The 27,942-nt window shown below is 55.1% G+C and overlaps 1 protein-coding gene across 2 annotated transcripts; it reads left to right on the top strand.

The window, feature by feature from the left end:
* The first annotated feature begins 85 nt into the window (after window positions 1-85).
* SLC45A3 (solute carrier family 45 member 3) lies at window positions 86-19,433 on the top strand. 2 transcript variants are annotated; one of them, XM_039227556.1, is made up of 5 exons: window positions 86-169; window positions 12,602-13,003; window positions 13,887-14,672; window positions 15,382-15,647; window positions 17,663-19,433. In XM_039227556.1, exons 2-5 carry the CDS (start codon window positions 12,832-12,834, stop codon window positions 18,098-18,100), a joined length of 1,662 nt encoding a protein of 553 aa, XP_039083487.1. In that variant the 5' UTR covers window positions 86-169; window positions 12,602-12,831; the 3' UTR covers window positions 18,101-19,433. The 2 variants fall into 2 exon arrangements, with proteins under 2 accessions (XP_039083487.1, XP_039083488.1); XM_039227557.1 differs by lacking the exon at window positions 86-169 and adding an exon at window positions 1,871-1,890.
* Window positions 19,434-27,942: the final 8,509 nt, after the last annotated feature.

Below are 27,942 nucleotides of genomic sequence, written 5' to 3'. Positions count from 1 at the left end.
CCGGCCCGCCTCGCCCCGCCCCCTCCGCAGCCCCAGCGCGCATGCTCTCTCCCCCCACCGAGCAACCTGGAGATTTAAAAGCGGCCGGCTGGCGCGCGTTGGGAGGAGGTGGGGGGGGGGACGAGCTCGCACGCGCTGGCCCCGGGTGACAGCCGCACGCCTCGGCCAGGTAGGCGCGCGCCCCCTCCCCTCCCGGGGGAGGGGGTCCCGGCGCGGCGGAGGGAGCGGCGCCGCGCGGCCGAGCTTCGCGGGATGGCGTGTTGCGCGCCGCGCGCGACTCCCGAGGGAGGTGGCGGGCCCCGGGCGCGTCCCCCGTGCTGCCGCTCGGTCCCCGGGGAGCGGGGCTTTCTTCCGCGGAGGGCGGGCTGGGCCGGAGCGCCGCGTCCCCCGCCGTCCTGGACCGGGCGGCGGGTGGGCGGGGAGCTGGCCCTCCCGGGAGCCCCGGGCCAGGCAGACGGCGGGTGGACCGGCCACTCGCTCCTGTTGCAGCTCCAGCGTCAGAGTTTTCTTTGGAAAGTTGCATTTATTTTCTTCCCTTGTCTCGACTTCACCGGAAAGGGACGGGATGAGTCACCGCGGCGCGCACAGTCCGGGACTGGGGAGCCGGGAGAGGGGCCGGCGGCCGGGATGCCGCGGGGTCCCCAGGTTCGGGCCAGCGTGCTTGGACTAGAGTGAGGGGTTACGAAGGGACGGGAAGGTGACCGAGCGCTCTCGGACGTTAGTCTCGGGGCCAGGCTCTAGGCAGAGAGTTGAAGCGGGAGTGTGTGCGTGTGTGAGCAACTCTGCCCCCTTCTCCGCCTCGGTTATCCCTCTGGGTAGGAGGAAAAGGAGAGGCCCTTTTCTCCTCGCCTCCTGGGGCTCTCAGGCAGGGACGGTGAGAGTGCCGAGATCTGCAGACAGGTGTGACGAGATGGTACCTGGGCATCCGCTGTAGCTTCTCAGGGCTCTGGGCTTAGGCAAGAGCATGGCCTGCTGGGGAGGTTCCCAGGGACCTGCAGCGCTTCTCCTGAGTGAGAGCCAAGCCAGTCTTTCCCCGTAGTCTCCCGTTCTTCTCAAGCGCTGGAACACCCCCACCCCCACCCCCGCGACTTGCCTTTGCCCTTGACCTCTGAATCAGCTTCCATCTTCCCCACACACTCTTGACTTGCTCAGCTTTTACCCCTCCCCCCGGGCTACTCCCGCCACCCAGCTTCCTCTTTTCCCCAGGGGCCAGGGTTGGGGCTAGGGAGGGGTTTGGCATGGTGGGTACCTGGTGAGGACTTGCCCTTCAGCTGTCACGCAGACCTGATCCCAGTGGAGCGGACACTAAGAATAGCCCGGCCGCTGTTTTGCTGCCCTGCAGTCTGCTGCGGGGCATCGCCAGTGCACCCAGGCGGGGAGTGACCCTTACTGGGCTCCTGGAAGCATTGCTCGGGGGCAGGGGCGAGGCCCTGGGGGCTTCTGGCTGCCTTTCCTGATGCACTTGGCAGCTCTCCTTTCAGAAGGAAACAGCCTTGGTGTGAGCTCACCTGCCCAAGGCCTGGGAAGCAGGCTGGCACACAGGGGTTGGGAGGGGAGGGCCCGGGAGCCGCATGCTGGAAGGGCAGCCGGAGGAAACCCATGGAGCAACTTCTCCTAGGGAGTGAGTGCTACGGTATTTGAGGTCACAGGCCCTTCTGTTGGATGGGTCCCATCCCCTCATTCCTTCCTTATCTCCTCCCCCCAGGCTTGTCATGGAGCCAGGACTCTGTTTTTCTAAAAGTGCTCAGAAAAATGGAGCTTGAGTCAGCAGGACGAGTCTGAAGAGAAAAATACAGCTGTGGATGACTGTACAGCTGCGGACACCCAGGCCAGGAGTGCGTGTGTGGGGTGTGTGAGCGGCGGTGTTCCCGTGTCTTCTTGGGGTGTGCGGTGAGCTTGCTGCCCCACCTGGCTCTCTGGCTCATCCTGAAGGAGGAGGAGGGGCTGGACAGGGATTCTTGGTGACCCACTGAGGTCCTTCCAGGCCATCAGGCGGTGGAGTCCCCCGCCCCCACCCCAAGCCTGGGCAGGGCTCTGGAGGGAATGGCAGGAAGGTGGGGAGGGTCTGAGGACCCTGAAGGTGAAATTCAGTACTGTCATCTGGACTGTTAGAGCCTGAATGACTGTTAGAGCCTGACGGACACAATTTTTCGGATAAAAACCTAGACTGTCAGACAGGGTTTCTATCTTGGCTACTCCACCAGCCGCGGGAGGTCGGGAAAGTTACTTCTTCAAAGTCTCAGCATCCCGGGATGCAAAATGAGGATGATGATAATAATACTTTATAGCTTCTTTTTAAATGTTTTTTTTTTTTCTTTTGAGGGAGAGAATCCTAAGCAGGCTCCACACTGTCAGCGCAGACCCCAGTGCGGGGCTTGAACTCTAGCTGTGAGATCATGACCTGAGCTGAGATCAAGTCAGATGGATGCTTAACCGACTGAGCCACCCAGGTGCCCCTACAGCTTTTTTGTTGTTTTTTTTTTAAGTTTGTTGGTTTATGGGATGTCTATACCCAACATGGGGCTTGAACTTAGGACCCTAGGACCTTGAGATCAAGAGTTACATGCTCTTCAGACTGAGCCAGCCAGGCACCCCATAGCTTTTTTTGTTTATTAAATTAAATATAAATATCTGACTGTATGTAATATATAAAATATGAAAAAATGTATATTATTAAATCATGAGAACGGAGCACTGTGCCTTAGGTAGTAAGTGCTCAATAAATGTTAGCTAGTATTTCCTGTATCTATCACCTGTGACCGAAGGGGCAGCAGCACCTAGCCCGGGACTTTCTTCTTGGAATCTGCTCTTGTTTCTTTGGGAGCAAGGTCTTCTGGACCTTAGGGAGTCTGTATGAGTAGTTAAGAGACTGGCCTCCAGCACCCCGTTGTCTGGGTTTCAGTCCCATTTGCTCTTGTGCCAAGTTTTTTTCACCTCTCTGTGCTTCAACTTCCTCCTCTGTAAAATGAGAATAATAGTACTTACCTCACAGTGTCATGAGGATTAAACACGCCAATATAGGTAAAGCTCCAAGCACAGCAGCTGTGTAAAAAGAGCCCGGTAGATGTCAGCTGATGTTATTTGGTGACAATGGAAGTAATTATTGCTGTTTACACTTAGAAACCAGAGTTTCTGAGCAAGGGAATTAGACCATATATAACCATATGTAAACTGTGAATGACCTATTTGCAGTTGAACTTGTGGTTTAGTGCAAAGAACACACCGGGAGTGGACATCCTGGTTTCTCCTGCGTCAATATTATGTGTGACTTGTTTTTCAATCAGTCCAGAAACCCCTGCCCTGCCTGTCTCCTCAAGCTGGAAGAGGGTGCCAGGAAGTAATGGAGGTGAATATATATCTATCTCGAAAGGTCAAGAGCCTTCTATGCAGACAGATTATTGGCTGTGATTTTTAGGGAAACTGTATGAGGAGGTGGGGGGCATACTGAAGTTGGGGTTCTGTTCTGTCCTCCCCCCTCAACCCTTGGGATGCATTGCTTTCTGATGTCCGGAAGAAAAACGCAGCCTGGCTTTCTTTCTTTGAATAGTCAGTGGCCCTATTTGCTGGCTGCAAGGACAGAGGCTGGACCAGTTGGTGCCAGGCCCAGGGTCTCGAACGCTGATGCCACTTGACTCCCGGCAATAGAGCTGGAGTGTGGAGCTTTGTCTAGTGTATTAAGTGTCCCTGCCTGGGGGCGGGAGCTGACCCGAGCCATCACAGGATGGTCCTGATATCTGGCCAGAACTTCCTGTTTAATCCCTTTTCCTACGATGAGGTCTGTGTTTCCTCCTCTGTGGGATGAAGTCCACAGTTTTGCCACTGACCCCGAATGACTTGTAGGGCTTCTTGCTTCTGATACTAGAGATGGGCCTGCCTTACCTGCTGGCCTTGGCATCTGTGTCTTGCTGTCTGTAAAACCTTGGAGGTTACAATGAGGATTGAATGAGATGTTTTGCAAAGTGCCTACACAGACCAGGTGCTTAATGCATGTTTGTTCCCTTCCCTTTCTTTTGTTAATTCTGGAGATCACTCTCTGGGAAGCTTGGATGAGACCAGCCCCTGGTCACACAGCCCATAGTCCCTTAGTCACCAATTTCAGGCCCTTCCTAATGCCCCGCCAGATAGATGCCCTCAGGAGCAGCCAGCCAGGAACCAGTCCCTTCTTCCCCAGTGCTCTTTGTTAGGCCCCACCCCAGCTTCTAATCTCAAATATCCTTTGAGCTGGCAGGTAGGGTCCAGGCTGGGAACGCATGGCTCATCCCTAGGGATGGGGCGGTCTAGCTTCCCACTCCTGGCTCTTGTTGCTAGAAAGAGCTGAGCACCCAAACACCCCGACTGTGGCCCTGCCCGAGTCCCTGGAAGGCTGGTCAGATTCATCAGCCGGGAATCCTGATTCAGCCTCACTCTGAAGGCTGTCTCTTGAGCACTGCACACCTCCACCACTAGTAGCATCCAGTCCTGAGGGCTGCCTGTTGAGCACAGCAAGGCTTGGAGGAAAGAGGGGATCCTTGATAACGGCTCCCAGGAGCCCTGGAGGAGGCATGGGACTTAAGCTGGACAAGGGTCAGGTGACGGGAAGGCATCCCCTGGAAGTAACTGGAGCACGGTGACTACTTTGGAAGCAAAATCAGGCCTGGTGCTGATAAATTCCCCTGTCTTGGGCCCAGGTCTGAGATCGAAACCCATTGCCACAGTTTGGGGTCTGGTATTCTTGCCACGGTACTTCACTGGGTAGGGGAGGTAGGTGTGTGTGAAAGTCCCAGGCTCCAGTGACTATGTTTTGCAGATATCTGCCCTTTTCTGCACAGTTCCTGCCTGCCCATCTCGCAAGGCTCAGGAACATGGATTCTTCCTCCAGGAAGCCCAGGGAGGGCTGGTCATGCCCTACATCTTGGGCCCCCACCCCAGGGACCTGCATCTTAGCCCTGTTAAAGGGGCTGCAGGCAGTTGTTTCTGTATCCAGGGTACCGTCACAGTGGGCTTGCACCAAATTGGATTTCAGTGAGTGTTGGGTGGATGGATAGGTAGGTGGGTGAGTGAGTTTGAGTGTCTTTGACATTCCTTTGGGGGAGGTTAGGTTGCATGCACTGAGGCATACTTCCTCCAAGGGTGGGCAAACTCGGACTCTTTAATAAAAGAGTCCTTTTTGGAGCCCCCTCTCACACTGCTCACCACTGAGCAGTTGTCTTTGAGAACACCTTTCCAGAAGGCTGAGTCTGGCCCAGGGCCCTCAGATGATAAACGGGACTGGTCACAGACCGGAGGGTATCAGGGCCGAAAGGGCCCGAGAGACCATTGAATTTGAGATCCTAGAGGTGGGACACAGCAGAGCTGGGACCAGTGCCCTGGTCCCCCTCGCAGCCTGGATCGGTAGGTCTACCCAGACACTCCATCTCCTGGCCTCTTTCTTGTGAGCTGCACCTCCTAGGGGAGGCGGGAAGAGGGCAAGGGTTGGCTCTGCAGGATGGGGAGAACTGCCCAGTCTGGCTGCCTGGCCAAGTTCAAATTCTCGAGGAGAGAGGCTGTTTAGGTTTCACTTCACAGGGGCTGTAGGAACTGAGAAGGCAGCAGGGGGAGAGAACTTCCCAGCGGCCTGCACGCTGTGCCAAGCTCCTCATCCCCCTCCCCCGCAACTCTGGACCAAGGGATTTCTTGGTACTGCTACCCCACTTTGTAGGGAAGCTTTTATCATGGCCCAGGTAGAGAAAGAATTGACCAGTTTCTGCCAGGACCAGAGTCCAGATCTGGGAGGGAGGAGGGAAGAGGGCAGGCAGTTCTGCCCCCAGATGTCTCAGTTAACTTGGCTCAGTTTCAGGTGACCGCTAACCCTTGGCACCCTGTTGTACTTGAGCAGGTAAAAGGATGGTGTAAGGGCAGCTGGGGAGCCCCTCTCCGCCTGGTTCCCCGTGTCTCTCTTTGGAAACGCCCTCCCCAATGCCACGTGGCCTTGTCGGGTGTGCACTCAGTAGGCACCCGTCCAGGGAGAGCACCCATACCTGAGGCCAAGGGCAGGGCGTGGGTAAGTGAGAGATCATTTAGCTGTACAGTTGTAGAGAAGCTTTGGCAGTATCTAGACTAGTTCTCATTTTACACTGTGAGTCCCGGGGTGGTGGGGTGGGAGTGGGGGGCGGGGGGGATGCGTAAAACAGCTATACAGCTACAAAAGTTGTTGAAACCAGACTATACGGTCCTGGTCCCCAGTTCAGAGCACTCTGCAGAGTTTTCAAATGGTCTGAATTAGAGAAAAAGGTATGTCAGGTATACAGCGCATGCCGGACACCTTCTGGACAGTGAGTAGGTGTCAGCCACTGTGATTGTTTTCCCTGGGGATGGGATCCACCCTTGTCTCATGACTGTGGCTGTTTGTTCCACCCTCGGTCTCCTTTGCAACCTCAGCCACCAGGCAGGTCTGCTGCAGTGACCTCTCACCTGTCGGGACCAGCACCTGGGGAGGCATTTACATTCTTGGCATTCCTCCTGCCTCTGGGAGCTGAAAGAGGCGTCGGGAGCCAGTGCGGGCAGCAGCATGTGGGTGAGAGGGGAATGCGGGAATGCGAGCGGAGAAGGAAGGCAGCTAGCTGGTCCCCCTCTGACCTCTGCTGCTTCTGTTTGGGGACGTGAAAGCTGGCTCCCAGGTTTCTCTGCTGGGGAAGCCATGACACCTGAAGGACGGGCTGCCTCAAACTTCCCACATGCTGTCTCCTAAACACACCACGTGGCGGTGAAGTTGGTGGTGTTCATCTAAGTCTTCTCGCCTGTCAAATGGGCAGATTCAACACTGTACCCACCTCATTGGGCGGTTGGAAGATTAGGATGCTTGGAAGACCTGGCATGTAGCAAACCTCAGGGTTAGCTGTTACTATTAATTGCAGACGAGGAAACTGAGGCCCAGGGAGGGCAACTAACCGGGGCACACAGTTTTAAGTGGTGGAGTTGGCGTGCAAACCCAGGTCAGGCTGACTGCCACACCTAGGTCACCCTGCAGAATCTGCCGGGGTTCAGAGGCCTGCAGCCCCTCAGGCCGAAGAGAGCTTCAGGTCCAGGAGTACTGATTCTCTAGGTTTGGAGGGCACTTGGTCAAGGTGACCCAGTGTGACCTTGAGTCACAGCTGGTCTCAGAAGGGAAGTCTGATGGTCACCATGGGCTTGCCAGAAAACCCCTTGGGAAGGCGCTTCACCTTGGCTTAGGCTGGCCAGGACTGAGTGGCCAAGGTGAGGGTCAGGCCAGCCCCAGAACTCCTGTCACTGGATTGTAGAGGGGAGGGGAGATAAGAGTGGGCCCCAGGGACTGCCCGCCCATCCTCTCCCCTCCCCTTCCCCCAACCTCCTCCGCATTTGTTTCCTTTCAGAAGGCAGGCTGAGGCTCTCAGACAGGGCAACAAAAGCAACTTTCCTCCAAGCCACTGCCACCTGTTGGGTTTTCACACATTGGGGGGTGGTGGGGGGAGGGAGCCGTTGCCCTTTTCCCAGTGTCTGTGGTGTGCCCCCTCTGCCCCCCCAGGGCCTGGGATTCTCTTTGCTGCCCAAAGTGACAGGGCTCAGGAGCCGGAGGGGGTGGGGGTGGGGGGCTGCAGCAGCTGGAAGGGGAATTGAGTGGGAAGGGGCCAGAGCTGGCAGCCGGGAGAGAGTTTGATGGATTACTCTGCAGGCCGAGAGGTTTCTCCCTAATCCCCCTTTGTGTCCCCGCCTGCAGCCCCCTCACTCTCTCTGACAAGCTGCTGAGCAGAAGGCTTCCAGTCCAAATGAAGAAAAGGCAGCGCAGCAGGGCGAACTCCAAATCCCTGGCCTCTGGGCCCCGGGGGAGGCAAAGCTGGGGAGCAAGTCTGGGGCGGGGGCGGGGTCTTCCCCCCTCCATCCAGCCCGTATTCTTTCTGACAGTTCCCTTGAGGTGCGGAGGCAGCGGAGTTTGCAGGTGTCTGGGGGGAAGGCCTGCAAAGTGCAGGCCTCCGTAGGGTACGTGCGCCGATCACTGCCCTTCTGATGGGGAGGCTTGGGGAAGCAGAGCCTCACTTTGGAAATTTGAGCCCAGAGTGTCACAGACTGAATATGGGTAGGAAGGCACTGAAACCGCACAGTCTAAGCCTCCACGCCCGCCACCGCCCCCCTACCCCAGCTGCCCAGGTAACAGTTCCCACAGCCCAGCAGCCCTGAGCTGCTCTGATGAGAGCCGCTGCCCCACGAGGATGCTCACTTTCTCCTGGCTGGCCAGCACGGCTTCTTTCTGGGGCGCCCCAAGGCCCCATGAGGGCAGAGCTCATTTGGGGAGTGCTGTGTGCTAGGTTTTACCAGGTAAAGCCCAGGGCATTCGTCCCCTGAGACTGGGGCACGGTGTCGGGTCACAGGGATGCTGGGCTGGTGAACCCCCAGCCCTCTTCCCTGCCACCCAACCTAGAGGGCTTGGGAGAGCTCGACTTGGAATGAGGTCCTGGGGTCCCCATTCCCAGTCTTGCAGCCTCCACTGGGGGCTGCCCCTCTTTTACCCTCCCTCCCGGCCTGGGGCTGGACAGCCTCCGGTGCTGGAACTGCATCAGGCAGATTGGCCAGGAGCGACTCCATCCCCTTTCTGCCGCTGAGTCATTATTCCTCGAGGGAGCCCACCCCACCCCACTTCCTTCTCTACGGGAGGGGCTGCCTGGGGGCTGAGAGGGGTGGAGGAGCGTGTGAGAAAGCCGGGCAGTCTTTGTGAGCCCCGAAGGAGGACTGGGGTCTTGAGCTGCTGGGGTCAGGGTGGGGGCCGCAGTGTTTGATGTGCCTGGGCGGGGTGCGGGGACGCGGGCCTGCATAAAGGGACCATAGAATTGCTGCCTGACACTGGCCCGCGGCGGGGCTGCCCCAGCCCAGGCTCCTCTGGCCTCTGTCTGTCAGCAGAGGGAATCCGCTCCCCCCCACCCCCCTCCACAGCCCCACCTCAGTCGTGAGGGTGGCAGGAGCCCCTTTGAAAGCCCTCAAAGGCCTCTTTATGCATCCCGCTGACCCTCCCTTCCCCGGGGAGCTACCAGAAGTGGGCTCTCGCCTTTCCTCCCACCTCCTTCACTCAGTCTTTTGAATTTTGGAGAAAGTTCAGGCCAAGTTTGTTCTTGCTGCTCAGTTTCATGGCCCCACGCTCGCTGAGGCCTTAACCTGACGAGGGGCGTTCCGAGGGTCTGTCCGGTCTACTGGCCACCTGGGAATCTTGAGGAGTTGCCCCCTCTGGGGGTCTGGCTGAGGTTTCCTTGGTGGGGATGGGGGTGGAGGGGCCCTCAGGTCTTTTCTTATCCCTTACCCCGCCCACCCCCACTCTACTTTCAGCCGTGGTTTTCTTCCTCAGGTAAATGTTTCCCAGGCCCCTCATGCTGAGGTGGGTGCCAGAGGGTTGAGCGAAGGTCTCCCGCTCTCTGGGGCTGGGCTCACTGACCGTCCCCAGGGTGCTAGAGTTCTGCTCCCCCAGGGATGAGGAAAGACGGCCTGGGGCGGAGCTCCTGGAGCTCTGGGGTTTCTAGCTGCCTGCTGGCTGTCCTGTCACTGGGGGGCCCAGAGAGGAGGAGATACTTGGAACTTGAGAGGGACTTGTCCTCCCTGAAGGCGGCCACACTCACCCTTTCCGTACCTCCACTTCCCTCCTCGTCCCGCCCCCTCCCTACAGGTGAGCACTGCTGGCTCTACTGGTTGATCTTCTGGTTGCCAGACGGGCAGAGTGCTCCAGGAGCAGTGGGACAGGACGGTTTGAGTCAGAAGCACCCCTGACACGGGAGGCCGCTGGGGAGAATCGGACTCTGTCACCCTGCCTGTATTCCTGAGGAAGACAGGGGAACGCCCCCACATGGGTGCCCAGCAGTCAGCGGTCACTTACAAGCTTTGGTGGCAAGCACGCCAGGGCTGTGGGCTGCAGACAGGAGTTGGTGTAAGCACTTCTTGTCCCCTACCTGTCTGAGCTTGGGCACCGGGCAGGGCCTGGAGGGCTGGCAGGTGGCTGTTTGGTGCTTTGGGGGGGTCCTTGTAGTTCCCTCCACCCTGAGGACCCTGAAGTGGAGAATTGGGCGAGCCTGGGGCCCTGGGGGAAGGTGTAAAGGGCTGATGGCTGGGGTGTGGGAGCTTTGGAAGCGAGAATATTCTTATGGCCTTGGAATTGCTTAGGTGGTTCTGGGCATTGAAGAATAAACTCTAGGGGTGGCAAGAGTGCTCTGGACCCCAGGGCACAGTCCAAGTCAAAAAGACAGAGGACGGGCTTAGCAACCTAAGAACAGAAGGGGTACAGAGCTGGGCTTGGAGCCTGCTCACTTCCTACCCAAGTCCTTTCAATGAATGCCTCACCTGGCCCAGCCCCCAGTTACCTGGTAAAGGAGAAGGGGGGAGGGGTCAGGAGAAAGGAGGAAGAGGGAGGCAGCTGATGAGCTGTGTGGGCTGAAGGAGAATGAAGGGAAATTCCTCTCTTCACCCCCTTTCGTCTTCTTGTCTCTCTGTCTCTTGTGGGCCACGGACATCCTCCTTGTTCCCAGGACCTAGGAGTTGTATCAGGGGAGGGGAGAAGGCCAGTGGGGTGATTAGTGTTTTTGCTGGAGAGCTGCTACTTATTTTACACAGCAGGGAGAAACCAAGGGCTGGGGAATGGGGGGGACAGGTTGTGGGTGAGGCTGGGTCTGACAAAGTCTCTGTTTGCTAAGGGAGGACCTGGTCCTTTAACCCAGAGCAGGTGAGTGTCCAGGGCCTTCCCAGACTGAGGGTGGGGAGTAGAATGGGCTGGAAGCCTTTTGATCCAGAGCCCTTCCCTCTAGGCTGGAGAGTCTTGGTCTCCCTGTGTGGGATGCTAGGGCAGGGGAGGGCCTTGGTTCAAAACTGTCCAGCTACGGGGCACCTGGGTGGTTCAGTCGGTTGAGACTGAGCTTCGGCTCGGAGCCTGGAGCCTGCTTCAGATTCTGTGTCTCTCTCTTCCACTCCCCCGCTTGCATTCTGTCTCCCAAAAATAAATAAATATTAAAAACTGGGCAGCTAGGACCTACGTGTGGCCCCCTCCCAGCACCCTTAGGGGCCCTGTGGATCAGTATTTTACCCTCTCCCCCATGATGCCGCCTTGGGGGCCAGACCCTTCCCAAAGTGGATGGTCTGGGTCTGAGCAGAACTTTGGGGAGGAGGCTGCTTGTTGCGCAGCCAGATCTGAAGTCCCTTCCTTCCTGGTCGACCAGCTGCAGAGTCCTGGAATGCGGTTAGGAGATGAGCACATCTTAACCAGGATTGATGGCCGTCTGATTTCTCTGTGGCATATTTCAGAGAGCACCCACAACAGGCTTTATAACATACAGGGCCCTGCGAGGTTCGGTGTTCTTTGATGAGATACAAGTGATTGAAGTGACAGATTGTAAGATGCTGAGATTGGCCGGCAATGAAGATGTCTGAGGGTGCTCCCGGCGCTGGCTGAGGGTGGGGCTGGGAGTGGGGCCCTCTGAGCTGTGGACCTCGCCCAGGAACAGTGCTGTTCTGCAGCATTTATGGGAGGGAGTCCGTGGGGCAAGGGAAAGGCACTCCCGTCTCCAGCCTTGAGTGGCACGAAGCTCTTTCCCCACCTCTCTGAAACAGACGACAAAGCTAGGGGAGTTTGCTTGCCTTTTCTCACAAAGGCCCTACCTTCTACACCTCCTCTTTGTGGCTGACTTGATTTAGCCTCTTTAGCGGTCACCCCTAAACGGAGCAGACTGCATTGGGTACCATCGTACTCAGGAGGCAAGACTTGGCCTCCAGTTGCCTGGCTGCCACAGGATGTCCCCCACCCCCTGCACAGGAGGCAGGCCTCGCAGGAAGGGCTGTGGGGACCTCTCTGCTGAGAATGGAGCCCTTTGGGGAGCAGACAAGGGCTGTCCCGAAAAGTGGTGGGGCATTCGCCAGCCCCCAGTCACTGGTGTCATTACAGTGGCCACCAGGTGCTGAGGTTTCCCACCCCGGTGAGGCTGGGACCTGGGAACAGTCCCCGCTTCCCATGACACTTGGGCAGTACGTGTGGGAACGTTTCTTCCCCAGGCCTGTTGAGCACGGGGAGAAACTTCAGGGAGAGGTTTTCAGGCCAGGGTTCCTCCAGGGGAACCTTCTTTAAGTGGTTTCAGTGACAGGTTAAGCCCCAGCCTCTCATCCCTTCCCCCTTGTCCTCGTCCCCTGGGACTCGGGTTAGGTGGTGTGTGGCCAGGCTGTGCAGAGCCGGAAGCACTGCTCTTAACAAAGGGGAGCCGCACAGCCCAGCTTTGGCAAGTGGAGAGAGAAAGGCAAACAAACCACGCCCGGCAGGGGGGCTCCAGGGGCACCTTGATGACAGAGCCTGGGGAACCAGGAATTCGATTGGTTTGATTTTTTTTTTTTTCTTCTTTTTTCCATACTAGCAGGCGAGGGCAGTTGCAAAGATATTCCAAAACAGAGAAAAACTGACATCCGTTTGGTTCTGGAGTGTGCTGAGGTTTAAGTGTGCTGAGGTATTAGTTAGGTCAGCCTTGAGCTAACATTGACGAGCCTTTCCTTATTGGCTAGCAGGGCCGCACTGCCAGCCTGCGGGTGAACTGAGGATTCAGAGAACTCAGCAAATCTTGGGTACCTGGTTCCCCAGGACTTAACACCATGGGTTTGATTGTCCCTGCCCTTTTAGGACCTGAGTGATGCGCTATGTCTGCTGCACTGAGGCGCCCCACGGCAGCAGGCGGTTAGCATGGGCTCAGAAGCCGCATCTGTACGGAAGGCCGGCGGAAATGGGCTCCTGGCTGAGTCTGAGGCAGTTGGTAGCAGCAAGGAGAAGAGGCCTGGGTGTCCGGAGCAGGGCTGAGGCGGAGCAGCTCTGGAGTGTGTGAACCGGCCGGAGCCCACCCTGCTGGCTCTGCCATGGCCCAGAGACCGTGGGTGAGCCGTCTGCTGCGGCATCGGAAAGCCCAGCTCCTGCTGGTCAACCTGCTGACCTTTGGCCTGGAGGTGTGCCTGGCTGCAGGTATCACCTACGTGCCACCCTTGCTGCTGGAAGTGGGGGTAGAGGAGAAGTTCATGACCATGGTGCTGGGTGAGTCACCGCATCCTCCTTCCCTCCTGCTCCAGATACATGATACCCAGGAAATAGGTGCCTCTGCCCAAAGAGGAGGAGGCGGCTGCCCGCTCTTGCTGAGCCCGTGGAGCTGGGGGGTGGGCACTGCTGGACAGAAGGGTGACCATGGGCTGAGGGGGGCCCAATAGGAAAGAGAACACCGGGACATTCCCTGGTCACCTCACGCTGGCGCCTATGCGTTGCCCGGAGCATAGGAGACACTGGAGAAATTGCTCTCCACTTTTGTCTGCTTCTGACATTTATCTGTTATCTCATTTAATCCTTGCAATAGCCCTTTGAGGTCATCCCTTTCACAAGGAGGTAATGGAGGCTGATAAGAGGTTGGGTAATTTAGCTGGGCCAGAAGGCTCGCTGCTGATTACTAGGAGCAGAGCCTCCCAGCCAGGGCGCTTTCTTACCCCTAGGGCATGGGCTGGGCTTCCGACTGCAGATGAATTCTGCAAAAGCCACAGGAGGCAAGTGGTCACCATAGCTGGGGGGAGCTCCCTGAAGAGGGGGCTGTCCCAATCATAGGCTCTGGAGTCAGACTGCCCCTTGGAACTTGCCTCTTGCCCCCCCCCCCCACTTACCCCCCCTTGCCGGGTGCCAATGCACAAGTCTCACCGGCAGCCTGGTGCATCAGTGGGCCCATCCTGAGATTGGGCACTGGGGATCCTAGTTGCGAGGACTAAGTCAGAGTTGGTGGGACATACTCAGCACTGTGTCCAGCATGGAGGTAGGGGTGGCCCTCCATGCGACAGGAGCATGGTCCTTTCCATCCCTCTCCCAGGAGGTCAGACCCCCTTCTCCACTGGCCCTTCGGGCCCTGGCCTCCACCTCATACTACTTGTCCTTCCTGCAGGCATTGGGCCAGTGCTGGGCCTCATCTCCGTCCCGCTCCTAGGCTCAGCCAGTGACCACTGGCGCGGGCGCTATGGTCGCCGGAGGCCCTTCATCTGGGCCCTGTCCCTGGGCGTCCTCCTGAGCCTCTTCCTTATCCCGAGGGCCGGCTGGCTGGCGGGGCTGCTGTGCCCGGGTACCCGGCCCCTGGAGCTGGCCCTGCTGATCCTGGGTGTGGGGCTGCTGGACTTCTGCGGCCAGGTGTGCTTCACCCCCCTGGAGGCCCTGCTCTCCGACCTCTTCCGGGACCCAGACCACTGCCGCCAGGCCTTCTCTGTCTACGCCTTCATGATCAGCCTCGGGGGCTGCCTGGGCTACCTCCTGCCTGCAATCGACTGGGATGCCAGTGCCCTAGCCCCCTACCTGGGCACCCAGGAGGAGTGCCTCTTCGGCTTGCTCACTCTCATCTTCCTCACTTGCGTGGCGGCCACGCTGTTTGTGGCCGAGGAGGCGGCGCTGGGCCCGGCTGAGCCAGCGGAAGGGCCGTCAGTCCCCTCCGTGCCGCCACGCTGCTGCCCATGCCATACTCGCCCGGCCTTCCGGAACCTGGGTGCCCTGTTTCCCTGGCTGCACCAGCTTTGCTGCCGGGTGCCTCGCACTCTCCGCAGACTCTTTGTGGCCGAACTGTGCAGCTGGATGGCTTTCATGACCTTCACGCTGTTTTACACGGACTTCGTGGGTGAGGGGCTGTACCAGGGTGTGCCCAGGGCCGAGCCAGGCACCGAGGCACGGAGACACTACGATGAAGGTAAGGCCTCGGCAGCAGGGCTTCAGAGCGGGGGCTGCTGTGGGACTTCCCTCGGGGGGCCGGTCCGGCGTGGGGAGACGCCCACGGTCTGCGCCGGGCTGGGAGCCGTGTGCCTGGGCTCCAATTTCCCCATCAGGAAAATGGGCCCGGTCAGTGCACTAGGCCCCCAGCATGCAGGGCAGCGTGGCCTGCAGTCTCGGTAGAGCCTCAGGCTGTGGACGGTTTGCTCCACATCATTGTCTCTATCAGACAGAAGAAAAGGCTAAGCTTATTTAAGGTCCAAAGAGAGTTGGAGGAGTCCAGCCCGGGTCTCGGGTCTGCCTAGCCCCAAGTCCAGGGTGTCCTCTGCTCCCCCTGCTGACTTTCCACATTGCCTGGCCAGACCTTCAGCTCAGGCCTCCTGGACCATTGTCATGGAGCCAGTGGCAGAACTGTCTTTGTGTCTCCCTCTAAGCCTCCTAGATAGCTGAGGCCCCCAACCAGCGTCTCAGTCTGCGCCCAGCCCGCAGCTTCGGCCGCATCTCTAAGGGCAGTGGAAGAACACAGACTTGGTTGTTGCAGCTGGGTAGGGGTGGGGGGGGTGCAGGGGAGATGGTCTGGTCCGCAGAGAGGCTGGGACCGCAGGGGCCCACCATTCTGGGCCTCCCCCAGATCTACGGGGCCTCTTCCTGCCCCTGGGTCTGACTCCCTGTCCTTCCCCACCCCGCAGGGGTCCGGATGGGCAGCCTGGGACTGTTCCTGCAGTGTGCCATCTCCCTGCTCTTCTCTCTGGTCATGGACCGGCTGGTGCAGCGATTCGGCACCCGGGCAGTCTATTTGGCCAGCGTGGTGGCCTTCCCCGTTGCCGCGGGCACCATGTGCCTGTCCCGCAGTGTGGCCGTGGTGACTGCCTCTGCTGCCCTCACTGGCTTCACCTTCTCCGCCCTGCAGATTCTGCCCTACACGCTAGCCTCCCTCTACCACCGCGAGAAGCAGGTACTCACACTGGCCACTGGGTGGAGCGGGGGTGGGGGGGGGAGACGGAGTAGCCCAAGTCTGGTCAGAGAAGTTATTCTTTGATTGGAGAGGAAGCCCATGTAGCCCAGGGCCAGAGACGTGGGCTGCGGAAGGAGGGTGTAGATTAGGGTCTGGGAATGACTTCCTGGTGTCAGAACTATAAAGCACTTGAGGGGATGATTGCAGGAAATGCTAAATCCTTCTTTGAGAATCCTGAAGACTCAGGCTAGCGGAAGCCCTCCGTCAGGGCTGAGTTCTGTGCAGAGGCAGGGGGCTGGAGCAGGTGACTTCTGGGGCACCCAGCTTCAGCAGACGGTGAGGGGCAGTGGTCTGGTGTTGGTGCCAGCTCTCTTTATGCAGGGAGGCACACTGTGACGGACCAATGCCCTGCTCCGCTCGCCAGTGTGGGGAAGGCTCCTTACTGCCCCTTCTCTTTCTGGTTTATCTTCTTTTTCTGCCTAATCCTCTCTTTTCTTTTCCTGCCTCACACCTTTGCCTCCGTCCCCTTCCCCCGCCCCCACGGCGGATCTCTGAGCCTGACGCACCTGACACCGCTCGCCTGGGCACTGTAAGTTGGGGGCCTCCTTCCTGCTTGGCCCACGCTAACCAGCCCCTCCAGGGGCCCCCTTTTGTGTGGTCACCTTTTCCCCTTCACTGGCTTCAGTGCGCTACAGCCCTGGGTGCAGAGCTCCGCACAGAGGGTGAGAAGTTGGGGTGTCCTGAGGGAGGAGATGTAGGCCTGCCCTCACGGGGCTTCCAGACCATAGGGAAGATGGATGTCTGCCCCTTGTAGGACAAGAACGAGGTAGCAGAGAAATACGTAGCTGGGAGGCTGGTTAATTGAATAGGTAGCTGCAGGGGTGGGGCGTGTGGAGGGAGGGACCTGTGTTTTGTTGGCTGGGGTTGCCTGGTGCCTGAGACCCCTGTCAGTGCACGGAGGACCTTCGTCACCTTCCATTCTTTCGCTGCCCTGCCTGGGGGCTTGAGGGCAGCAGCAGGCTCCAGCCTCACTGGTCCTTCGGGGGCGCAGGCAGGGAGGAGGGGTTCCGGGAGGTGCATTCTAAGCAGCAGTTGATGGCACGCTTGGCCCTGTGCACCGACTTTACTTGCCTGGACTACCTGTGGCCTCACCCAGAGCTGTGGGCTTCTTCCCTGGTCTGATCTCTGCCAGGAGTCCCTCTCTAGTGCAGCCAACTCGAGAGCCTTCTCACGGTCAGTGCTAGCAGGCAGGGGACAGTGTCGCATAAATTCTGGCCCTGTCCTAAAATAGGGCACTCTGGGCAGGGCCAGCCTACCTCGGTCTAAGGCTGACAGTGAGTAGGAAGCAAGGAGGGCTTCAACATCAGCACAGCTAGGCCATAGGAGTCTGGAGTCTGGAAGATTCCTCTTGTTCTTCTCTTCCTGCAGGCTGAGTCTGCTGGACCTGTCTTGTCCCCAGGCTGGGGGCCATGGACCTCACAGGCCTGGGACCCCAGTGGGGGCAGAGTTTCTCTCTTTGAGGTTGAGAAAGATCCAAGGCAAAGTAGTGGTGGTGGGGGGCAGGAAGGAGGAGGGTTAGGAGAGCCTGTGTGCGGGTTTGGGCCACCAGGGACCCCAGCTTTGGATTTTATTCCTCTGTTCTTACACATCTCTCTTCTCACGTATCTTCATTCTGTCTTTTTTCCTTACCTTGGGGTTCTGTCCTCTGCCTTACCTGCACTATGAGTTTGTCTGCCACTTACCGGTTCCAGGAGAGGCTAGTGGAGACCTAGACTTGTGGGTTCAGATTTGTCCTCTCCCCAGGGGATCCCCTGCCCCTAAGGAGAGTCCTAACTAGACCCAAACCAAGGAGGGTCTGCTTGGTTTTCTCACCTGCTGCCTAATTGTCATGAAGGCCGGCTGCCTGGTTTCTTCCAGCCCCTGGTCTGAATGCTGGGGTCTGTTCTCATAGCTGGGATCCTATGCTTGGGTACCTAAGTGTCCATGTCCCCCTTTGTCTCCCCTCCACCTCCCAGGTTTTCCTGCCCAAGTACCGAGGAGATGCTGGAAGTAGTGCCAGCGAGGACAGCCTGATGACCAGCTTCCCACCGGGCCCCAAGGCTGGATCTCCCTTCCCCAACGGACACATGGGTGCTGGAGGCGGCGGCCTCCTCCCGTCCCCTCCTGTGCTCTGTGGGGCCTCTGCCTGCGATGTCTCCGTGCGGGTGGTGGTAGGCGAGCAGCCCGAGGCCAGGGTCATTCCGGGCCGGGGCATCTGCCTGGACCTTGCCATCCTGGACAGTGCCTTCCTGCTGTCCCAGGTGGCCCCATCCCTGTTTATGGGCTCCATTGTTCAGCTCAGCCAGTCTGTCACTGCCTACATGGTGTCGGCAGCAGGCCTTGGTTTGGTGGCCATTTATTTTGCTACACAGGTAGTATTTGATAAGAGCGACTTGGCCAAATACTCAGTGTAGAGTTACTTTACTCTTTCCCACTGAGGAAGGGCCTGCCTCACTGGGTCCCAGCCCTGCCTCCCTCCACCCCGCCACTCTACATCCTGTTAGCCTCCTGGGGCCAGGGTTGGGGGGCGGGCGCTCTAGTTTCTGTTGCTGCCAAAGTGGTGTGGCTCTCTGCTGCCACCCTGTGGCAGTGAGGTGCATAGCGGCACAGGTTGGGGACCTGGGGCTTCTCTCTCCCCAGTCTTCAGGGCTGGCTGACTATTGGTCCAAATAGGCTTCATTCTACAGGGAGGCCAGAAGGGCAGGGCATTTCATTAGCTCCATGCACTGGAACGCAGGACTCTGCAGGGGGTTACCAAGGCAGGGTTAACAGGAAGTGTTCTGGTCAGGACATCCCCAGAGAAGGGGGTTGGGGAGCTGAGTAAACTCAACCACCCAGTCCCCTTATCCAGTAGACCCCCTCGATGTTGCTCTTGCATGGGAGTTCCTGGTGTGAGACTCTCCTCCCCAGGATTTGAAAATACGAAAGTTATTTGTGGGTAAGAATCCGCCAGGGAGAGAGGAAGCTGCCCACTGCCTTTTTACTATCCCCACCCCCCCCAACTACATTTTATCAGGACATGGCTTGTTGGCCCCTGTGTTGACATCAGTGGGACACAGGCCTTTAAATATTTAACTTATTTATTTAACTAAGTAGAGGGGAATCAGTTCCCGGCCCCGCCATCTTGGTGTCTAAGGGGTGAGGCCTCCAATGGGCCTGTGATGAGATGGTTGGTTTACTGGGCTGAGCATTGCCAGAATCTTCTTTGCCTGGGTGACTGGTCTGGCCCCAAATGCCTAACCCAGGAGTTGGAAGCTCTACTCACCCCAGCTAATGTCCCAAATCATGTTCCCCAAGGCTGGGGGAGCTGGCGGGAAGTGGAGGGTGGGGCTCCAGGTCTCGGCAGCCTCCCTAGTCTCTCTCTTGGCCCAGCCTGCCCCCCACTCCCAACTCCTCTCTGCTCTCTCTAGGGTTGGGCTGATGAAGGAGCTGCCCACCCCCTCCCCTTCCCCACTGGCTCCACAGTCCTCTCCTTAGGGCTGTGGCAGGGCCAGAAGCACAGAGTGTGGCTCCTTGAGCCTTTATCCGTCTCCGCCCCCAGGGCATATATGTGCTTGAGAATCTCGCACAGAAACTCAGGAGTACCCCCTGCCTGGGCTAAGGAGGTCTTATCTCTGGGGGGTTTAAGTGCCGTTTGCAATAATGTTATGTCTTATTTATTTAGTGGAGTAAATATTTTATACTGTATGTGAGCAATCAGAGTATAATGTTTATTGTGAGGAAATTAAAGGCTTCTTATATGTTTAATTGGCCTGTGTTTATCTTTCCTGAGGGGAAAGGACCAGATCTCTCTCAAATCCTCAGCATCAGCTGTTTGGGCAGCCTCAGCTCCCAGCATCACCAGCAGATGGAGCCAGAGACCAGTATTCTTCCGATGCTTGGCGAATGGGCCTAGGATGTGCTACCTCTTGGGCTGGGGAGTTTGGGTATTGGGGGGGGGGGCGGGCAGGAAAAGCACAGAGTGCAGGGGAGTGGGGCGTGCTCCTTCACAAAGGGCTCACAATGTGGCCAAAGAGATGGAACAAGCGCCATCTATCCACTACAGCAACAGGAAGTAGGAACGAACCTGGTATGTTGGGCTAGGATTTCAGCATCACTGAGCCTTCGTCCTCCTTGCTTCACCCTTCCTGCCAGGCTCAGGTCAAATTCAGAATCTTCCCGGCCATGCCACTTCCCTCATCCTTCCAAACTTGACTGGCCTTCTAGCGGTCAGAATGGTTGACACCATATGCAAGGACCAGCTTTATTTGAGGCGCCTGGCTGGCTCCGTCGTTAGAGCATGTGACTCTTGATCTTGGCATTGAGAGTCTGGGCCCCATATTGGGTGCAGAGATTACTTAAATAATTTTTTTTTTTTTAAAAAAGGAAGGATTGGCTTTATTTTTAAATATTCTATATTTTATTTCATCTTTTATTATGGAAAATTTCAAACATACATGAAAAATGAGCCTGGTATAATGAACCCAATTTTAACAATTATTAACAGTCTGCCACTTTAATTTTATCTACCTTCTCTCCCCCACCCATTGAGGGAGAGGTTCTTTTTTAATTTTTTTAAGTTTATTTATTAGAGAGAGAGAGAGAGAACACAAGCTGGGGAGAGGCAGAGAGAGGGAGACACAGAATCTGAAGCAGGCTTCAGGCTCTGAGCTGTCAGCACAGAGCGCAATGCGGGGCTTGAACCCGCAGACTGAGATCCTGACCTGAGCCGAAGTCAGACACTTAACCAACTGAGCCACCCAGGCACCCTCGCAAGGGGAGGTATTTTAAAGCATGTGGTAGGGGCGCCTGGGTGGTTCAGTTGGTTAAGCGTCTGACTTTGGCTCAGGTCAGGATCTCGCAGTTTCTTAGTTCCATCCCCATGCTGGGCTGTCGGCATAGAGCCTGCTTCAGATCCTCTGTCCCCTTCTCTCTCTGCCTCTTTCCCTTTCCCGCTCATGTTCACTCTTTCTCTCTCTCAAAAATAAACATTAAAAAAAATTATAAAGCATATGGTAGACACAATTTCATTTCACCTGTAAATACTTCAGGGTGTTTTAAGAAGTAGGACTTTTTAGGGGCACCTGGGTGGCTCAGTTGGTTAAGCATCCAACTTTGGCTCAGGTCATGATCTTGCGGTTTGTGGAGCCTGCTTCAGATTCTGTGTCTCCCTCTCTCTCTTCCCCTCCCCTGGTCACACTCTGTGTCTCAAAAATAAATGTTAAAAAAAAAAAAAGCAGGACTTTTTAGTAACTTAATCACAACGCCATGACCATATCTAACAAACAACAATTCCTTATTACCACCTATTACTCAATCTACCTATACTTTTCTCCAGTTGCTCAAAAATGGCATTTCACAATTGGTTTATTTAAATCAAGAGCCAACCAAGATAAATTTCATTTCGTGGCCATGTCTTAGGTTTCTTTTCAAATCCAAAAATTTACCCCTTTTTAACTTAAAAGAAAGTTTTTAAATGTTTTTTTTTTTTTGAGAGACAGTGTAAGCGGGGAAGGGGCAGAGAGAGAGGGAGACACGGAATCCGAAGCAGGCTCTGAGCTGTCAGCACAGAGCCCAACGTGGGGCTCCAACCCATGAACCGCCAAGATCATGACCTGAGCTGAAGTCAGATGCTTAACTGGCTGAGCCACCCAGGCAACCCTCTCCTACAGCAAATTTCAGATATTATACTTCATTCCCGAGTATCTCAGAATGTTTTTCTACAAGGTAAGGACTTTAAAACAAAAAACACATAGCCTCATTATCACGATCAGACCTACATCTAATTCATTAGCACAATTCACTATCCAGTGTTCACATTTCCCTCTCATAATTTCGTATAGTTTTTGCCCAAAATGGAAATGAATTAAGTTCCAGATGTTGCAGTGGATTGATGCGTCTCTCAGATCTCTTGTAATCCATAGGTGCCTCCTCAGTTTTCAATTTTTCCCTTGTAACTTATTTGTTAAGCTGGGTTGTTTTCTTACAGATCATCTGGATTTTGCTGATATCATTCCCATGGTGGTGTTTCATGTATTATGGACCGTGTATTTTCTGTAAATTGGTGATTAAGATCAGAGACCAGATCAGATTTGATTTTGGGTTTTTTGGGGGTTTTTTGTTTTTTTGGTAAGAATACCTAGTAGGTTTGCGTACTTCCACAGAAGGGAGAGGGTACGGTCTTTCTTTTTTGATGTTAGTGGTCACCGAGATCTTTACCTACACCCATTGTTTCATAGACATTGGAAAGTGATATTTCTTCAAAAATGCTTGACTCTTTCCTTGTATTTACCAGTTTACAAAATAATGCATTGATTTCCTAATGTCCCTAATGATACCATTGAGGCATTTCCCATTAGTGTCGTTACGTGTTAATGGATGGAAACTTTGATGGGTTTCAGTCCTTTGCAGCTCTTAATGTTCATGTTGTCCCCATGCTTGGCCAGCAGAGACCTCTTCAGGTTTATTTCTTTTTATATTTTTTTATTTTAGAGAGAGAGTACATGGCAGTGGGGGAGGGGCCAACAGGAGAGGGGGGAGAGACGGAGAGAGGGAAAGAGAGAGAGAGAGAAAGAGAGGGAGAGAGGGAGAGAGGGAGAGAGAGAATCTCAAGCTCAAGCAGGCTCCACGCTCAGTGCGGAGCCCAATGCACAGCTTGATTTCATGATCCTGGGATCGTGACCTGAACCAAAAATCAAGAGTCAGACATTCAACCAACTGAGCCGCCCAGGTGCCCTTCAGGTTGATTTCTAAGTCCTTCTGACACTATCTTTTTTGGTCCTTGAAAGCTTCTTTGCTTTCTGGCATGACTAGACATCCAGGCTCCTCTTGTATATTTCCTGCCACAGACGCAGAATGAGCTATTTCTTGGGAGGGCCCCTGATTGCTTTCTGTGGGATAAGGTTTTCAGAGACTCCACCAGGAGGGCCCGTGACTGGGCGCATCATTGTTTTTAGGTCTTTCCAGTGGATAAAGCTGGGACGTTTTTAAAATGTAAACACGTGAGTTTATATTAATACTTGCAGTTCAAGTTCAAGACGGTACATGCATACACACACACACATGTATTTTACTTCTCTAATTTCTCCCACATGGAAAAATGCCCGGCCCAGGGCTTTGTAGTGTGCATGTGTGAGATGTGGGAAGAAGAAAAAGAACCACCAGTCACCAATGTCAGCCTGTCTGTCCCCGGAACATTGAACCTGGGCCACCAGACTGGTAGCCTTCCTTGTCACGTGTACAAACGGTTTCAGAGGACATAGAAGGCGGCTTGGGATCCTCAGGAACAGGAAGCTTGGGATTTTCTAGCACAAGCTTTCAATATCTGGGGTGAACTGAACTAACTCAGAAGTGCTAGGACCTTGCGTTGGTAGCTCCGTAGTCCTTGCTGAGGACAGAGGGGAGGAGAGATGCAGGAAGAAAGGGGACTCTGGAAAGGAGGAGGGGACTCTAAGATCTCACAACTAACATTGGTGAGTCCTCTCCACACGGGCTCTCAACTGAGTGCAGTCTGGCCCATGCCCTTAAGGACCATTCATTGAATTTAGGTGGAGAGGAACAAGCACATTTGAATGAAATGTACCCACACGGATGAGGCAGGATGTGAGTGGAAATGTGAAGCATACACCAGAGAGTTTAGAGGAGGGAAAAATAAGATGTTTTTGTGGTGGAGAGACAAAGGGTCGGACTTTTCCATAGCCCGCTCTGTCCCCATCATGCTGGGCCCTCCCCATCTCCCAGAGAGGGATGGAGCCCTGGGTCCTGGCCTGTGTGAGCCTAGGAACTAGAGAAAGGGCGGCTGGGGAGCTTGGGTGGGTGGTGCCCTGTGCTCTGTACCTTCGTGGCTCTTCCTTCTGGCCCAGGGTGCCCGTCCTTGCAGAGCCAGTCCTTTGGGCTGGGGGAGCAAGAAGGCTAGAGGGGGGGGACATGTGGCGGGCAGCCTGGATCTCCGGTTACTTCTCTGCTGTTGGGGGAAAAGCCCTCAGCGTCCAGGGTCCGATGTGATTACAGCAGCCTGGCAGTCTTGTCGGCACTGGCTGGAGGCCTGCTCAAGGCAGGGGCTTTCTGACACCCAACATGGCCACTGGACCTCCGCACACACTGGGAGGCAGCCTGGCATGCCCTGGTGACAGGGTCACTTGACACCAGTCTGCCCCTTGCTGACATTTGACCTCTTCTCCATCATTCTGTGCCTTGTGTCCCCCACTCCCCCATAAACTGCTGAGTACTTCACAGTCCCCAGGTAATGTTGTTTCTTCCTTTTTGTCAAATACTATCTACCTCCCTGCATCCTGGGCCCTATGTTAGCCCTGGGGGCCGTGCTGACGAGAGACAATCGCCGTAGCTCAGTGCTGTGCCCCCACTCCCCGGCTGCTAGGACACCTCGGTCCTGGAGAGGAAGTGGGCTCCAGGAGCAGAAGGCCGGACCCAGAGACCACCTCACAGGCTGGCCTCATCCCATGACTTTATTACAGTGATGTGGGGACGGCAGGGGGGGGGGGGGGAGGACCGACACTGTCGCCCCTCTTTCACCAGTGACAAAACTGAGGCCCACTGAGATGATGTGACTTGTCCAAGGGCCCACTGATTCAGGGCTATTTTTGTTCCATTATCACCAATTGCAAAAGGTGGAGGTGAGGGGTCTATAAGAAGTCTCTGCATTATCTCTAAAGCTTTTCTGAAAATTGAATATTATTCCTTTATTTATTTTTACAATTTTCTAAATGTTTATTTTTGAGAGAGAGAGACAGAGAGTGAAAGGGGCAAGGGCAGAGAGAGAGAGAGAGGGACACAGAACCTGAAGCAGGCTCCAGGCTCTGAGCTGTCAGCACAGAGCCCCATGAGGGGCTTGAACTCACGGCCCTTGAGATCATGACCTCAGCCGAAGTTGGATGCTTAACTGACTGAGCCACCCAGGAGTCCCTATTCCTTTTTCTAAATGTTTATTTATTTTTGAGAGACAGAGAGAGAGGACAGGAGGGACAGAGAGAAAGAGGGAGATAGAGGATCCAAAGCAGGCTCTGAGCTGAAAGCAGAGAGCCCGGATGCGGGGCTTGAACTCACAAATTCAAGAGCAAGACCTGAGCTGAAGTCAGATGCTTAACTGACTAAGCCACCCAGGCAGCCCCAAATCTAATATTCCAGTAAAAAAGGTCATTTCTTTTTTAGCGTGGAGGACTTTGACCTGTCCTATCACCTTCTGATAGGCACCAACCAGTCAGCTCCTCAACAATTCCTGTTTCCTGACTCCCTGAGAGACATAGGGCACCGCCGTCCATACAGCTAAGGGAGGGCTGACCATGTATGAGACGTGGTCCTTGCTCTCTGAGCTCTCAGATTTCCCCACGGGAAAATAAGACTGGTTTAGTGAAAAGTCACTTCTATGAGTACAAGCAGTCTGACCAATACCAACCGCACACAGGAGTGTAAAGGAGAGGGGGAGAGAGTACCACGGGGAGGTTTTTCAAATAGGACAAAGATGATTTCCTTCTATGAAACAAGTTCAAAGTGGTTTTGACCTAATGGACACTTGAAATATACAAATATTTTGATCAATCGTACATACATTTTCTCAGTCTTCAAGCATTAGTCATGAAGAAACCCACCAAGCTTTGTTGACTCTACATCCTAAATATCCCTCACTCTGACGGCCTCATTGCTAACCTCACTGCCACTGTCCTCTCTACTGGGCGAATATATATTTTAATGTTTGTTTGTTTGCTTATTTTCTTTAAATGTTTTATTTATTTTTGAGAGAGAGATAGAGACAGCATGAGCAGGGGAGGGTCAGAGAGAGAGGGAGACACAGAATCCAAAGACAGGCTCCAGGCTCTGAGCTAGCTGTCAGCACAGAGCCCGATGTGTGGCTTGAACCCACAAACCATGAGATCATGACCCGAGCCAAAGTCGGACGCTTAACCGACTGAGCCACCCAAGCACCCGTTTGTCTGTTTATTTTGAGAGAAAGAGAACAGGAGGGAGAAGAATAGAGAGAAAGGGACAGAGAGAACCCCAAGCAGGCTCCAGGCTCAGCAGTGCCCAATGCAGGGCTCGAGCTCACAAACTGCGAGATCATGACCTGAGCTGAAATCAAGAGTCAGATGCTCACCTGTCCGAGCCCCCTGGCGCCCTGGACTACTGTATTCCCTGTGCCCATATCTCCCCTTCTGCACCCACTCGACTGCCCTGAGGGCTCTGCTCACCTGCAGCCTGCACTGTCCCCGTGCCCTGAACATGTTGCCCCACACTTGAGGGACAGCACCCGCAGGCAACTGACCCACACGTGGCTAGCAGGCTCCTTCATGGGTGGCCCTGTCCACCTCTGCATCCCCTCCACGGCCACCCCAGCCTCTCGAACCTGCTCCAGCCGCAACGAGCTTCTGCCTGCTGGGCAGCCAGCCTTGGCTCCCTCCAGCCTCCGCGCTTGCTGCCCTCTCTTCACGGGCAGCCCTCTGCCTCTCCTCTGCTACTGATTTTCCAACCCTTAGTGTAAACCGCTCCTCTTCTGGTTCCTCGAAGTTAATCACTTCCTCCTCAGGTTTCCCATCACACGCTGCTCCTATAAGGCCCTCACGTACACTTGACAAAAAGCCTATTGGCCTTATTCCTCTGCTCATTCCTTCCACAAGCATCTATTAGGCAACTAGCACATGCCAGGCTGCGGCAGGGGGAGAGAGAGGAGCGGTCCCTGCCCTTGAAGGTCCCCGACCGGTGAGGGGTTTGGAGACACGCGGAGGCGATCACGGAGCATGTGACAGTGCTGTGTTGAGGGGCACAGGGCTAGGGGGTCACAGCGGGGCCCCCGTCTGGGAGGTGGTCCGGTGCTGGGGATCAGAGAGGCTTCCCGGGAGACACGGCGCTAAATGAGAGCTGAAGCCCAAGCAGGATCTGCAATGTGCTCCCCACCGAGTTCTGCCAGTGCGTAGGCTGCCTCTGTCCCTTTGTCATGTTGCCCCAGATCTAGATCTGTAGCCACGCGTAGTAGGGGCTTGATAAATGAGCTTGCTTGATGAAATGAATTACTGAACAAACAAATGAATGGGCAGATGAAAACCATCTTACTTTTAAGCAAATAGACAACGTCATTTCAATGTTGCTTCTGTTATCAAGAGGCTGGGCCGAAGACAAAGGCTGGGTTCTGTCTCTGTGGACCAGGTGGTTTGTTGTAGTACCTCTTGGCCTTTAGATTAGTTCAGTAACACTGCATGAATGATGAGCAGTTTCGCGTTATTTTGAACCAGGTGTGGGCTTTGTTTCAGTGTGCTACGGAGAGAGTATTTCATTTCACTTATTCATGTCTATGAATGTTATGAATCATTATTTCCTCAAAGTGCTTTAAAAAATGTCTTAGTGTGAGGCGCCTGGGTGGCTCTGTCAAACATCCGACTCTTGATTTCGGCTCAGGTCGTGGTCTCACAGTTCGGGTCGTGAAGCTGAGCTCCGTGTGGGGGTCTGCAAGGACAGTGCAGAGCCTGCTTGGGATTGTCTCTCTCTCTCTCTCTCTCTTTCTCTCTGCCCCATCCCTCCTAGCGTGTGTGCTCTCTCTCTCAAAATAAATAAAGTTTAAAAAAAGGTGGGGAGCACCTGGCTGGTTCAGTCAGTAGAGCGTGTGACTCTTGATCTCTGGGTCATGAGTTCAGACCCCATGCTGGGTGAAGAGTTTACTTAAAAAATAAAATAAAATAGGGGCACCTGGGTGACTCAGTCGCCGACTGAGTGTCCAACTCTTGATTTCAGCTCAGGCTGTGATTTCATGGTTCTTGAGATCAAGCCCCGTGTCCGGCTCTGTGCTGACAGTGGGGAGTCTGCCTGCTCTCATTCTCTCCCTCTCTCTCTCTGCCCCTCCCCTGCTCGCTCTCTTTCTCAAACTATATATCTATAAAGAAAAAAGTCTTTCTGTTAAAAATATTTAAGTGTGAAGTGGGAGTGGAAAGAGTTGTGGGGTTGGTGGATGGGGGGCCAAGGAAAAGGTGGAGTTAAGAACCAAGGATGGCCTTGCCTGCATGTCCACAAGGTCAAAGAACTTTCCCATCTGATGTCTCCTGTTCACCCCCAGGGCTAGGTCCTTTGGCTCACCCAAATCATCTACATCTACATGATTAATTTTGTGTGTCAATTTGATATGGGGCTACGGGGTGTCCAGACGTATGGTCAAACATTCTGGGGGTGTTTGTGAGGGTGTTTTTGGATGAGATTAGCATTTAAATTTGAAGACAGTGAAGCCAATGTGGGTGGGCCCTGTCTGATCAGTTGAAGGTCTGAACAGAACAAAAAAAGC

Source organism: Hyaena hyaena, unplaced genomic scaffold (assembly GCF_003009895.1).
Source record: "Hyaena hyaena isolate Hyena2069 unplaced genomic scaffold, ASM300989v1 scaffold_28, whole genome shotgun sequence".
Lineage (NCBI taxonomy): Eukaryota > Metazoa > Chordata > Mammalia > Carnivora > Hyaenidae > Hyaena > Hyaena hyaena.
The sequence above is the reverse complement of the archived record's forward strand: the minus strand, read 5'-3'. Positions and strand labels throughout refer to the sequence as shown.

Coding starts and splice junctions, on each gene's coding strand:
- SLC45A3 (XM_039227556.1), top strand. CDS start 12,832: ATGGCCCAGAGACCGTGGGTGAGCCGTCTGCTGCGGCATCGGAAAGCC. Junction 13,004..13,886: donor GTTCATGACCATGGTGCTGG/GTGAGTCACCGC, acceptor TCCTTCCTGCAG/GCATTGGGCCAGTGCTGGGC. Junction 14,673..15,381: donor ACGGAGACACTACGATGAAG/GTAAGGCCTCGG, acceptor CCCACCCCGCAG/GGGTCCGGATGGGCAGCCTG.